This window comes from Lycorma delicatula, chromosome 2 (assembly GCF_047948215.1).
Source record: "Lycorma delicatula isolate Av1 chromosome 2, ASM4794821v1, whole genome shotgun sequence".
NCBI lineage: Eukaryota > Metazoa > Arthropoda > Insecta > Hemiptera > Fulgoridae > Lycorma > Lycorma delicatula.
Window position 1 is genome coordinate 236,107,382 of NC_134456.1, and position 15,486 is coordinate 236,122,867.

Here is a 15,486-nt window from a genome sequence, read left to right on the forward strand (position 1 = left end):
ATTAAAACCTGATATTTAATTACTAAACATTTTTAAATTCTTTAAAAGAATCTAAGTTGTAATTGTGGCCCTCATGTGTACATAGAAAAACACGGAAAATGAGATGCCATCGGGGGCGGATCCAACAACCTAATTTGGGGAGGGCGACGGGTTACATTTTCCTACTTTCCTCTATTTGGGTAGTGTATATAATATTTCATACTTTTATTAGATACATACTATATTCTGGGGAATTTTTAAACTCAAAAAATCATTTAACCAATCATTAGTACTGCTGTAAAAGAGGCAAAAAGGGACCGTTTCGGCAAAACAAAAAAACTACTCAAGTATCTACAATTTTATTTCGATTTATAAAAATTATGCTATAAGTTATTCAAAGTGACCCTCACGGAGATTCCAGAAAGTAAATTAACTTAAGTTTGAACTGGGTAGTCCTAACAACTTTAATCAAAACTGCCATGCAAACAATCAAAATTTATACTACTATATAAAGAGTAAGAGGGATTTTGTTTTTCCGGATAAACAAAAACGTACTCAATCAATCGCGACTAAATTTTTATCCATGTTCTTTGACATAACTGAGAAGGTTTTTAGATATATTTATTCTCGAAAATATTTAAATATACATGTGTGTGTATATATATATATATATATATATATATATATATATGTGTGTGTGTATGAGTAGGTAGTAGTTTAGATTTGCCAATTGAAGCACTAACTTTAATGAACTGTGAATTTTGACTCTACACTGTGTAAGCTGGCTTTGAACTGAATGATTCGAATCAATCAAATGAATATCACAAAAATAAATTTACGTTAAATAAATTAAAAAAATTTCTGTTTAATAATAACGGGCTTTCCGTGGAGACTGCGTGTGAGGCTAGAGTGGTCAAGTATGCGAGCACCTCGTGGGAGGCTAGACCAATCATCACCGTCAACTGTTAACAAACGAGGTGCCTTTGGAGTTCTTAGCTCCCTTGAAGGAAAAAGTATTAAAAATATTCATTATTTCTTCGCCCCAAGGAGAGTAAAGTTATGAATTAAAGGTATTCATTACGAAAAATAATTTAATCCTTTTACTTCATTAATTTATTTCTACCACCACGGCAAGGAAATAAGTAATGAATTTTTCGTCGTCAAAGGAGTGTTTATTGTAGTTACCGTGATTACTATTATTCTATCTTTTGTAATTTAGTTATTTTTCAGATTTCTATAAAACCTGAACACTATAATTATTATTTACCATTATTATTCTCAAAATCATGAGGATAACACACAAGCAGGGTCCAGGAGGTGCAGTCCTCAGTGTAGATGGGATTGTCGACCCTTGCCCACAAGAGCCTTCGGGCCTTTTGGTGGGAGAGGGTATGACACCGATGGTCTCGCCTGGATGCTATACGGAGTCTCCGTGTCATAAATAATTGCACATATAATCCAAATAGAATCTCATTGCCCGACTGTATAGCCCACCGGGTGGTCTATTGGTGACTCGGCACGGCATCGCAGATCAGCTCATTTCGAATTGGAAACTTCTAAGGTTCAAATCCTAGTAAAAGCAGTTACTTTTATATGGATTTTAATACTAGATCTTGGATACCGGTGTTCTTTGATGGTTTGGTATCAATTAACCACTCACCTCAGAAATGGTTGACCTGATACTGTACACTACTACACTTCATTTACATTCATACATGTCATCCTCATTCATCCTCTGAAGTAATACCTTACGGTGATTCCGGAGGCTAAACTGAAAAAATAGATTTCATGTCTGAGTGTATATTATGAGAGAGACCCCGACTGGGATCTCGTAGTAAGTTCAAACGGACTCGAAATATCGGCGTGGCCCAAGTTATCTATATAAATAAAAATGTAAAAGTTTGTTTGTTCAAAATCTTAAATTCCCAAAACTTCTTCATCGATTGCTTTGAAATTTTGACATAATAACGTTGCATTCCAATACGCGCATGTTTATATATACGTACTATTTATATACTAAGATGTCACAACATTGACAGGAAAAAAACATGTTTTTTTTTAAAAGACAGTACTATAAGTTGGACGTAAAAGCAACACACGCTATAATAAATACTTTACGATTTCATTTCTGTGTTTTCGATATGTGTGTCCGATTTACGCGCGGGGAAAAAGGGAAAAATCGAGAAAGGTAAAAGGGAAGAAGGGGTAATGGAAAAAAGAAAAAAAAGGAAAAACGAGGAAATGAAAATGGAAGAGGAGAGAAAAAATGAAAAGGGGAAAGAGGAGACGAGAAAGGTAAATAAGGGAAAGAGAAATAGTGGAAGGAACGGGTGGGGTTGGGGTAGGGAATATAGTAAAAATGAAAATGGGGAAAAAGGAAAGGGAAAAAGGGAAAGGTAATTTTATGAAGTTCCGTAATGATCATTTAATTTTAGTATATATATAATCTAGGAATATCAAAGCCTTGCCGGGGCTGCTAGTTAATGAATAATTTAGCTTTCAAAATATTTATAAGGTATAAATATAAGATATATTTTAATTCAACTATACTTAATTTTTTCCAGGAGAGGTTCTCATCATGAATCGAAATCGCGTTCGATTTCGCATCTTCTTCATAAACGTTTTTTTGCACTTTATGAGGTAAGATAATTATCATGTTTTTTTTTTCTAATGTAAATTAGTTTTATTAAGTTAGTAGATGTGAATGGAATATTACTTTGTATGATGTGGAATAATTACTATCCTATATTGAAAACTATAATTAAAATGACTACCACATAATTTCCTATTTGTGGACGGACAGAAACTTCTGTTGTAATTATTTGCATCAGTGCAAACCGTTGTAATCTACTAAGCTAATTAAGTCACGTTTATTTATCTTCTAACATTTTATGTACAAATTGATATACGCGTACTACAAAAAACAAGTTTTGTTTATTTAATCCGCTATTTCTCCACTGTGAAAACGTATGATATTTTAAATTGATGTAAATATTCCTTTACTGCTGCTTCATTTTATGTGATTTTATATTTAAAGATCTGTTTTAATATACGAAGTTATAGATGACTAGAAATGAAGAAATTTATTATTTAATTGATGACAGCTTAGTTTTTTTTAATTACTATTTCTTTTTATTATTATTATTATTATTATGCTTTTACGGCCAACATGGGACCACTTAAGTCAATTTTAGTTGGATCTTTTCTGAGAAAAGCGTGTTATTTTACTCTTTCGAGCTGCCCAGTATTTCTTCATCCGTTCAGATCTTGCTTTCTTTTCTTCATCCGTAAACACCCTCTTCGTTGTATTTTGTCGTTTGTCTGTCTTTTGTTTAAATCTAATGCTTTTATCTTTTAGCTTTGTAATTTTTCCAGTTTTATTCTGTAGGTCGGTCAGGGAAATTCCCAATTCTTTCATATCTTCTCTAATTTCTTTGATCCATCCTACTTCTAGCTTTTGGAACCAGAGCTTTTCAATGATATTTCTTGACGGTCTTGTTTGCGGTGTCCTTATGAGATGACCGAAGAAAGAGATTCTTTTTTTCCGCATAGTATCAGTAACAGGCTCTATTTCTCGATACACCACCTCATTTGGCACAACCCACCATCGGCCTTCTTTTTGGTGTTTTTTATCGATACACGTTCTGACAATTCTCCTCTCTATTTTCAGAATTTTTTCAATTCGGTTTTTCTGAGTGATTTTGAAAAGAGTCTCGCTTCCGTAGGTGACTTCTGGCTGTACTACAGTTTTATAATGTTTAAGTTTTGTTTTAGCAGAAAGGCATTTTTTGTTATATGTTGACCGAGTTAATTTTTGGGATTTAATCATTTTATTTGTCCTGTTTTGCCATATCACTTTTTCATTTAAATTATAAGTTATTATTTCCCCTAGATATTTAAATCGTTTTACTATTTTAATTTTCTGATCGTTTACCGTAATGCGCTCTATTACCAGAGGATCTATGGCCGTTAGTTCAGTTTTTTCGAAAGAGATATGAAGCCCTATCTTTTGTGCTAGGTTTTGAAGGCTCATGATTTGTGTTTTGGCTTCTTGAATATTATTTGCTAAAAGAGCGAGGTCATCTGCAAATCCTAGGCGATTTAGTGTGATGGAGTTTTTCTTAGTACCCGTTTTTATATTTTTGGGATTTATTTCATACCATTTTCTCATGACAAATTCAAGGGCGCAGTTAAAAAGGAGTGGTGAGAGGCCGTCTCCTTGCCTCAATCCAGTTTTTATGTAGAAGGGTTGAGAGAGTTCACCTCTGAATTTCACTCTGGACTGGGTATCGGTTAAAGTTAATTTTATCATGTTTACGAGTTTAGGGTGAAGGCCCAGGTTTCTCAGAATATTCAGCATGGATGGTCGGTGTATACACTATTTCTTTTTATTATATTAAAAAAAAAAAATATTCAATTCTTGTTATATCTTTACCGAGAACCTGAAACAAATGAATTAGCTTCGTATTAACGGTAAAAATATATCGATGGTAGTATTATTTTATTATCTAATAAATTTGAAAGTGTCTTAAAAAGAAAAATAATTATGTTACATGTTTTTTTTTTTTTACTTTTTAAAATAAATTAAAGTCAAAACCATTTGAAATGATGAAAATAAAATGTTTTCGGAATGTTGCTGTGCAATGGAATTATGAAAGAATAATGCCGAAACTTTCGTATTTATTGCTTTTTATTCGTATTCATTATATGCAGATAAAACGGATATGACAATACCCGGGATAGTTTTTATAAAAGGTGTTGAAAATGACCTCTTCCAACATCAATAAAACAGTGCACTGTTTCGATTTGTTTGCAAACACTTTAACCAGCCGATGTACTGTATATCTCGTATGTATCCCGTTTATTACGGTTTTTAGTTCGTCAATCGTGCGTCTGTTGTGATATACTGCTTGTTTCGCTGCCCCTAACAGAAAGTGAAATGGGGGAAACAGATCGGGTGTTCGTGCAGGCCACAAATATCGCGAAATTATTAGTTCATCAAAGATATTTCATAAAAATTTAATTGATCTTTTAGCGTTGTGTGCTGTGGCGCCATCCGCTTCTGTTAACTGATTAATGAAGTTTTTTAAACAGCACAGTAACGATCGTTATTAATTGTATTTTCAAAAAATCTGATGTGGACATCACGTGATTTCCTTTTAAGCCTAATATATTACATATACACATTTTTGCTGCACTTCATTTAAACTTATTTCTATTGAAAGTGAGATACGATCCTCTAATTCTTTAATAAAGTGTACAGTTACACAGTTGATAAAATATTAGTTTTATTAACCTCAAATATTTATACAATTACTAATTCAACAATCTTACCGGAAAAATTAAGATAGAATAAAAGTCCCTTTTTTACTATTTAAACAAATGTATATCTTATATATATATTTATATAATACTATGTTTTTAACTTGTTATGATGTAGCCATCATCAAAACGAATAATCATATGTTTCACCAAATCTGGTGGGGACACCATGTGACTTACTTGTACCTCTATTCAATTGCATATACACAATTTTTTTTTTAAATGAAAAGTATATAAAACTTTATTTCATTAATAACTTCTGATATTTTTTTCATTTTTTTTATTGTTATTATTGAATTACTGTTTATTGTAGAAACATTATTGCAATCAGAGGTTAATAATTATTAATAAATCAATATATTTATTTTTTTTTTAAAGTTAAAAAAAAAAACGAGATGAAGTCTTACTCGAACCGATGTGCTTTCCCTATACTCGTATTAGATCCAAATACTTCATTAATTAAAGTTTCATTCGGCCATAACTCTGGAACCAATGAAAATAAGTACCACTTATGAAAAGCTCATCGTTGAAAAGCTCTCAATGAGGGCTTATTACTACAGTTAAGAAAAAGTCCAAAATCCAAATTTGTTTGGTTTCGGGCTTTTTGGACACTTTTGGTTCAGTCGATTGCAATCAAAAGAGGAGGTGCACAATTAGATGTTACAACAGTCCTAAATCCAAAATTTCAACATCCTACGGCTAATCGTATTCGAGGTTTGCAAGATGCATACTTACGTACGTACAGATGTCACGCGAAAACTAGTCAAAATGGATTCAGTGATGGTCAAAATGGATATTTCCGTTGAAATCTGAATACAGAAACTTTTCGCTATTACAATACTTCCTTTACTTCGTACATGGAAGTAAAAAATCGTTAATCTGTTAGATGTGTGCGCTGTGGCGCTATATTTTGTTAAAATCAACCTTGACTCATTTCCACTTCTGTTAACTGATTAATGAAGTTTGTTAAAACAGCACAGTAACGATAACTATTAACTATATTTTCAAAAAAAGATTGGACCGGAAATTCGCGTTTTACTCACACCGTCCGAAACTCCAATCTTTGCTTCGTGTAAAGATTGTTAGTATAATTCATAGGAGTTAGTTGTTAACTACATTTGCGTATTCGTACCTTCCCAGATGAAACCACGCTTCATCTGTAAAGATTGTAATGTCGAGGATATCTACGAAATTGTGGTTGATAAAATGTTTAAAATATTGACAGCAATTTAGTCTTTTGGCATGATCTGTAGTAGGTTTTAGTTCTTGAACATTCATTACTTTGTAGGAGAAAAGTTTAAATTCTTTTCTTACTGCTTAATAAGTTTTGTTGTTGAGTGGTAACTTACTCATTGACTTTGATCCATAGTATCTAACTTTCAGCCGTAGTATCTGAAATATCAAGTTTTGGAGGTTTTCCACTTCGATCAGCATCTTCAACATAACCTGTTGCCCGAAATTTATCAATAAGAGTTCTGTTAGGAATAGTATTTGGAAACTTTTGAGAAAACTCGTGGTTCACTAATTCATTATACTTGTCATCTTCACGAAGGACGTGTTCACCATCACGAAAATAGCGTGATGGTGAACATCTCGCTACGTCTCTACCGAAACAACCATTACGTTTCTTGCAACTATTGATAAAAGAAACACGTTCGATCACACCTCCGCAGCTGACGTCTTGGTTTATTACTGAGCAAGGCCAACGAACCCGATGCACCACATATTTCTAAAGCACATTGCACAGCGACTTTTCGGAAGAGCTATAAAAGTATTTTGTGTGATATAATTTTTTTTAAGTATGCTCGGTTAATTAGAAAATTTTTGGAACGATATTACAGTTTACGGTAATTTTTCGAGCAATATTTATTTCACTCGCAGCTGATTATTTTTTCAAGTAAATAATGGTTAGTACGCTTAGTTAGACAATTTATAACGATGAAATAAAATTGAAAAAGAACTATTATTATTATTTTGCGAATAAATAATTTATATTTATAAATAAAACTATGATCATTCTGCCAATATTGGTAATGCTAACCTTTCGATTCTTGCGGGCAACTGTTATATAATCGTTCAATCATCTTTAATCCTTCACTAAATTAAACAGAGAAGTTATTATAAAAGCATTTTTCTCAATTTTCACTTCATTCCCTAGTAATAATGAAATAATTTTTTAATTAATACTCATCAATTTAGTTTAGAAATCTCAATTGATGAGCAGGATGGAGATGGATTGCTGGACCGGCGTTTGATCTCTTGCTACCTAATATATCCTCGCGCTTAACTATTCTTCCATTTTATATCGGGCTGCGTATAGCACCTTGCGTGCGAGAGAGAGAGACTGATAAAACGGGTGGAACTGTTAGATAGTCATTCCTTTACGAAAATATCCCGTATAAGCTCCGTATACTTAAAGCAAATAAGTTATTATAAGATATTTTCAGGATAGTTAATCCTGAAAGATTGGCTGATGGCGGGTAAGCCCCCTGTCAGCCAATGTGCGCAGCAATACGCCGCCCGTTATACTATTAGCAGTGCCAATGTACTTCATATACTCCCGGTAAAATTACTGCGCCATTATGTATTTTTTTTTTACTAAACTTTGACGAATAAGTATACATTCATCTTACCAAGAAAAAAAATTGTATTTTATTTTAAAAAGTAACTCTTCTTCACTGAAATTGTCGTATGCTGAATAAATAGTTGATTAATATAATATCGTTAATAAAGAAAACGCTTCAAATCGGGTGACCATTAAATGACATATAAATGAGATTTAGTCTTGTACAAGCGTATAGTGTGGTTAATTGAACCACAGGTCTCAGGAATGATCGGCCTGAATCTGTAGAAGATTATACCGCATTTATATGTCATACATATCATCCTCATTTTCTTGTGCTATGTGTTGGTTATTGTTCGTTGGACAGATTGCAACGTTTACCTTAGGAATAATAAGAATAAGTGTTCTGCCCAAAGGCAGGTTTTCACATGGCCGCCTTCCATTCTGCTCGATTCTGTGTCATCCGTTTCATTTTATAGTAACTATCTTCCCTTTTTATATTATCTATCATTTTCATTCGTCTCCGACCTCTTACATTAGGAAGATAAAAATTAAAAACTAAAATAAAATTGAGTTAATACATTGAGAAGAAATTAACAATTATTATTTGACACACACACACACACACACATATATATGTGTGTATTAACACCTATGGAAAAACGTGTTACGTTAAGTGGTAACCAAAAAATATAAAAAAAAGATAGATGGTTATAAATAAAAGAGAGTTTATTTTGTTGCCCTTCAGTTTTTATCGATTAATTTGAGTAATTAATTTAATTCGTAGTATTTACTTGAATTACGAGTCCAGATCAGTTAACAAAATAACGTAGTTAATTTAATTTTGTTAACGAGTATTATTATTGTAATGTAAATTAAATTTTTGTGTTATTGTTTATTTATCGTTACTAATTCCTTAATTTGCCTACTTGCTAAATTTATTTACATACCATAGCAAGTTTAGTAAAGTGTAATTGATTGATCTGCAGTACATTTTGCTTGTCTCTAGATATGTGTGGGTGTATGTAGGATGCAGCGTTTTGACAGAGCCGTGTAAAGACTTGAACTGCCTGCAGATAGATACATACATTCACTAAAGCGAGTCCGTGTGTGTGTGTTTGTTCCCAATATACTGCTTAACCACTGCACTTATTTCATGTACGTCTAAAATAATACTTTTTCCAACCTGCGTGAAAATTACGCTTACAGAATTTAGACTTACTGTACTAAAAATTTGCTATTATTATTAAAAGGTATTTTTTTTACATACATAGTTCCATTAAATGGCAGAAAGGCTCCTGGAATAGACGGAATACCTGTAGAATTACTGCGCAGTGCAGGGGAGGAGGCGATTGATAGATTATACAAACTGGTGTGTAATATTTATGAAAAAGGGGAATTTCCGTCAGACTTGAAAAAGCTTCAAGCTTTTCTGTCTAAGCGAAAATATTTTTTTTTAATAAGTTTCTATTGTTTTCTCAAAAAAATATTTTTAGGTTTTTGAAACACTGGTACAGCTGTAACTCAATTTCTAATAAGATATCTTAATGATTCTTTTGCAAATTTCACAGAATTTCTGGAACTATGATTTGAAGAAAGGATAATTTAAAAAACTTATCGGATAAAAGTTAAGAGTGAACTATCTACTAGTAAGAAAGAAAATTTTGACCGATTTATCAAGTAATTTTATAAAAATTTTTCTGTTTCATATGACAGCGATTGATAGATTATACAAACTGGTGTGTAATATTTACGAAAAAGGGAAGTTCCGTCAGACTTCAAAAAAAGTGTTATCGTAATGATACCAAAGAAATCAGGGGCAGATAAATGTGAAGAATACAGAACAATTAGTTTAACTAGTCGTGCATCAAAAATCTTAACTAGAATTCTATACAGAAGAATTGAGAGGAGAGTGGAGGAAGTGTTAGGAGAAGACCAATTTGGTTTCAGGAAAAGTATAGGGACAAGGGAAGCAATTTTAGGCCTCAGATGAATAGTAGAAGGAAGATTAAAGAAAAACAAACCGACATACTTGGCGTTTATAGACCTAGAAAAGGCATTCGATAACGTAGACTGGAATAAAATGTTCAGCATTTTAAAAAAATTAGGGTTCAAATACAGAGATAGAAGAACAATTGCTAACATGTACAGGAACGAAACAGCAACAGTAGCAATTGAAGAACATAAGAAAGAAGCCGTAATAAGAAAGGGAGTCCGACAAGGATGTTCTCTATCTCCGTTACTTTTTAATCTTTACATGGAACTAGCAGTTAATGATGTTAAAGAACAATTTAGATTCGGAGTAACAGTACAAGGTGAAAAGATAAAGATGCTACGATTTGCTGATGATATAGTAATTCTAGCCGAGAATAAAAAGGATTTAGAAGAAACAATGAAGGGCATAGATGAAGTCCTACGCAAGAACTATCGCGTGAAAATAAACAAGAACAAAACAAAAGTAATGAAATGAAGTAGAAATAACAAAGATGGACCGCTGAATGTGAAAATAGGAGGAGAAAAGATTATGGAGGTAGAAGAATATTGTTATTTGGGAAGTAGAATTACTAAAGATGGACGAAGCAGGAGCGATATAAAATGCCGAATAGCACAAGCTAAACAAGCCTTCAGTAAGAAATATAATTTGTTTACATCAAAAATTTATTTAAATGTCAGGTAAAGATTTTTGAAAGTGTATGTTTAGAGTGTCGCTTTATATGGAAGTGAAACTTGGACGATCGGAGTATCTGAGAAGAAAAGATTAGAAGCTTTTGAAATGCGGTGCTATAGGAGAATCTTAAAAGTCAGATGGGTGGATAAAGTGACAAATGAAGAGGTATTGCGGCAAATAGATGAAGAAAGAAGCATTTGGAAAAATATAGTTAAAAGAAGAGACAGACTTATAGGCCACATACTAAGGCAACCTGGAATAGTCGCTTTAATATTGGAAGGACAGGTAGAAGGGAAAAATTGTGTAGGCAGGCCACGTTTGGAATATGTAAAACAAATTGTTAGTGATGTAGGATGTACAGGGTATACTGAAATGAAACGACTAGCACTAGATAGGGAATCTTGGAGAGCTGCATCAAACCAGTCAAATGACTGAAGACAAAAAAAAAAAAAAGTTCCATTATTTTACTGGTACATTAAAATAGAGAGCACTAGCTCATTATTTCAGATGCTAAGCTCTCGTACGTAAGTGTACAGTATTGCATCGCGCATGCCCTTTCTTATTCGTTACATTTGACGAACAAATTAATAAACGTTTTTTTTATGTCATTCATTTATTCCAGGGTAATACTATTAATAAATAAAGTAAACAAAAACAAAAATATGATTGGGGACTAAAAAAAGATATTTTTGAAGTATTATCTTGTATTGAAGCGAGTCATGAAATTTTAAAATCAGAATTTTAGAATCGACGACTACAGCAACCGATTCTAAATGTTTTTTCAACTAATTAATTTATCTTTTTAAATTAATATATAATAATTTTAAATTAAATTATATATTATATTATATTTAATTCATAGTAATAGTAGGTTTACGTCTTACAGTTACTAGATGTATGATAAATGACTTTGTAAAGAATGAAAACTGTGATGCTTGACCGGATTCGAACCCGGGACCTCCGAATGAAAGGCCGAGATGCCATCATTCTGACACGGAGATCGGAAATCTATATATATATATTAAAGAACATGTCGTAACTGATTATGTTACCTACGTCCAGAAAAAACCATTGAAGGTGATTGATAAAAACATGTTGTATACACGTTATTATTATGACATGTGTATATTTAAAAAAAAAGGATTCCGAGTTTGAAGGGCTAAAATGGAGTAACATTGTCATTTATTATTTTTACCTCCTTGTACAAAGTAAAGGAAGTGTTGTGATCGCGAAAAATTTCGGTTTTTAGATTTCAACGGAAATATCCATTTTGACCATCCCTGAATCCATTTTGACTAGTTTCGGGTGACGTATGTGTCTGGCATAACTCAAAAACGATTTTCCGTAGGATGTTGAAATTTTGGATTTAGGACTGTTGTAACATCTAGTTGTGTACTTTTCGTTTTAATTGCAATCGACTGGACTAAAAATGTCCAAAAAAGTTTAAAATTCAAAAAAATTGGATTTTGGACTTTTTCTTAATTGCAGTAATAAGCCCTCATTGAGAGCTTTTCAACGATATATTAAGGGTACATATTTTGATTAGTTCCAGAGTTATAGCCAAATAAAATTTTAATTGATAAAATATTTTGATCTTACAAAGAAAAGACACATCGGTTCAAATCCGATTTCTCCTTTCTTTTACCTTTTTTTTTTTTTAAATTTACGTATATTGATTTTTTAATATTTATTAACCTCTGCTTGTAAAAACATTTTTACGATAAATAATAATTCAATAATAACAATAAAGAAAAATATGAAAAAATATCAGAAGTAATTAATGAAATAAATGTTTATATACTTTTTATTTAAAAAAAGATGTGTAAATATAATTTAATATTTGTACAACGAATTTATGTGGTGTCCACATCAGATTTTCTTTTAATTTTTCGTTAACCAGTGAAGATATTAACTTGATTTTTGTATATGTAATGTTCAGATGAATATTTTTTTAAAAATACAGATCAATATTTTTAAAATTTTCAAATTTCGTGTTTAAAGGGTTAAAATGGATTTTTTAATTTGTTTTAAACTCTGCTATTTTATGAACTTTTCGATAACAAATGAAGATAACTTATTTTTGTTGTGTATAATCTTCATGTGAATATCTAAAAACCACTTTCTAGGTTTTTGACGGTCGACATTGAAAGGGATGAAGTAAGGTAAAAAAAATTTCAACCAGTGATTGCAAATTTTTCCCATTTCCGGCTACACTAAACGAGATATTCACTCGATTTGGGCTGCAAGTACTCTTCAGATAAATATCTAAATTAAATTTCGAATCTTTTGAATTTTAATATTTTAAGGGATAAAAAACATAATTTTTTTTTTTAATTTTTTCTGTTTTGTGCTACCGTTATTGATTCAGTCTGTCTGATATTTGGTAACATTTTCATGATAATCTATGTTTGTTTTTCTTATTCTGTATTTCGCGAGCAAAGCCGCGATGGGAAATCTAAATACAAATTAGCGGGACCTGTATTGACCAAACTGTTATTCTGAAGAAATACAATATACTGATAGTTTATATAAACTGAATAGACTTATTTTTATTTATCATTATTATTTTCCCAGGCATGAATTTAATGAGAATAAGGACGGTCCTTGGTTCAGAGCCTCCTCATAAGGGGAAGGGCAAAACTGAGCAGTTACATATTTAATCTAGCAAGAATCAAAGGAAACATAAGTAATAATCAATTCTATATCAACCAACCAGAAAAAATCTAATAACGATGGGTAAATTATAATAAATTTTAATAAGAAACAATATGATTAAGTTTAAGTGACCAAACAGCTTCTAACATCAGCAGTCTATAGCAGTCTATATTGCTATTGTATTGAATTAATACAAGACCAAATATGCGCCCCTTGGAGGCCATAAGATCCTATTTGGGTTCTCACATCTTAAGACCATAAAAATCAATTATATTTTATTAAGATAAAAAAAAAAAAAAAAATTACGTTAAATATTGAATTAGTATTTGCTGAAAATTATAGTGGGCAGTTGGTAAAAATTAGATTTTTTTTATGCGGGTTGTTACTGCATGGATTCAGATTTCATTCATGTTTTTTTTTAAATTCACTATTAATGAGAATCATTAACTTCATTTAAAATGCTAAGATATTTCGGATAGCTCCGAATTCGGATAGAGACGATCGGATTCGCTCTTGACGAATGCACGGCTCCTTTCGGATGCATTCGGATCTTTGTCGGCTGCACTCGGCTCTGTACAGTTCACACAGCTCCGACAGATTCACGGCTCCGTACTACTGTTTGATTAGGACATGCTCTGCCGCCAGACCAGTCTTCGATCAGTTTCCAATGACTCAACATGCTCTAACTATATGATGTTACCTATATTAATTACAAATACAATTAATTTTAAATATACATTTACAAGTTTAATAATGTTTTATTTATATATATATATATATATATATATATATATATATATATAAATGACAACTACAATTTATAATTAAAAATAATTTATAAATGCAACTACATAAAGGCTTAACTTATTTAAAAGAATCAGCGAGTTATTCACTCTAGATGAATCCAAACCAAGTTGACGGAAGATTTCCCGGGATAAATTACTATCTCTGAGTCTTTCTTGGGGCATGTCTCCGGCCGCAAGAGGTCAAAGTTTAAAAAAAGAAAAAAAAACGAAGGATCCTAAGTTTGAGGAGTGGGACCAGCAGTGGAGCCGCGGATGGAAAAAAGACACATGGTATGTTGTGATAATACCTTAAGATTGTCGCGGCATCCCATGTTGCACAGGGAGAGAAGTTTTAGTGGATAGTACCGCAAAAAAGAGTCCCACACTACCATGTGTGTATAGGTGTGGTGCCTATAAAAGATTTCTCCTTTTCCGACAAAAAAAATAAAAAATAAAAAAAGGTGAAATACTATTTTTGATCTCATGACAGTCAACTTGTTAAGTGTTGTAAATAACAAAACGGAAATTATATTAAATTTTTAATTAAATGAGCTATAAAGGTTTAATTTACTGAAATTATTGGTTATAAATTTAGTTTATTTACAACTTTATAAAAATAATACGACTTAGTTGTTGTTAGTTAATTTCAGTTAACAAGTTAGTTATTTGTCAATTTCGATGTTAGTATCGATTACTTCACCAAATGTAATTAACTTTATAAAATACGTATGCTGAATATTTCACGTACGTTACCACACTTTTAAATATTTTAACACGATAAAATACTTTCACTTAACTGAACAATCCTCTAAACTATTCCACAACGTCAACATTCTAGAAACAATTTTCCGATATCAACAAAACTCTGAACTCTAATATCAGTCTATCATTTGTAATTTTAAGCTTCGTATATATTTTTTAGATAAAAAAAATATTAATTTTTTTTTTAATGTTTTATAAAAGAAACAAAAAAGGGTTGTAATCTGAGCAATTCTGTAATATGGAATTTTTCCTTATTATTTTGTTTTAATTAACAATTAAAATAATTATAATTGTAGAATTCTAATTTTAATTGAAGTTAAACTTTCCTAATTATATAAAATATTTGTGAATTTGTATTAATAAAAGTTTGAAGTATGATATACAGGATGGCATACGAAACGATCCAACATTTGTTTTAGCAATAATTGATTAGGTTAATAATATAATTAATGTGTTTTATTTTGCCAGAAGTGACAGCAGTTCATGAACTGCTGTCACTTCTGCCAACTGATTTTCTTCTCTTTACGAGTGCACTGTTTGTATCTTTCCAAGATGGCTGACAAAGGAAGACTGAATGTTGAACAGCGCGTAAAGACTGTTTTGTTTTTTAATGAAACGAAAAGTGTAATGCTTACACAAAGACGGTATCGAGTAAATTTTCAAACTCGGTGGTCGTTCTCACTTAAAACAGTATGTAGGAGACTTTACGAAAAATGTAATAGTAACGGTTCAGTATTTGAGAGTAAGCGCAA

At 31.6% G+C, this 15,486-nt stretch overlaps 1 protein-coding gene across 7 annotated transcripts in view; it reads left to right on the plus strand.

Moving 5' to 3' along the window:
* LOC142319765 (pleckstrin homology domain-containing family G member 5-like) overlaps positions 1-15,486 on the plus strand; it is a 1,099,338-nt gene that overhangs the window by 423,814 nt on the left and 660,038 nt on the right. For all 7 annotated transcript variants that reach the window (XM_075357406.1, XM_075357404.1, XM_075357407.1 and 4 more), the window contains one exon: positions 2,544-2,619. In XM_075357406.1, the coding sequence (XP_075213521.1) occupies positions 2,544-2,619 (76 nt within the window). The remainder of the gene's footprint in view (positions 1-2,543; positions 2,620-15,486) is intronic.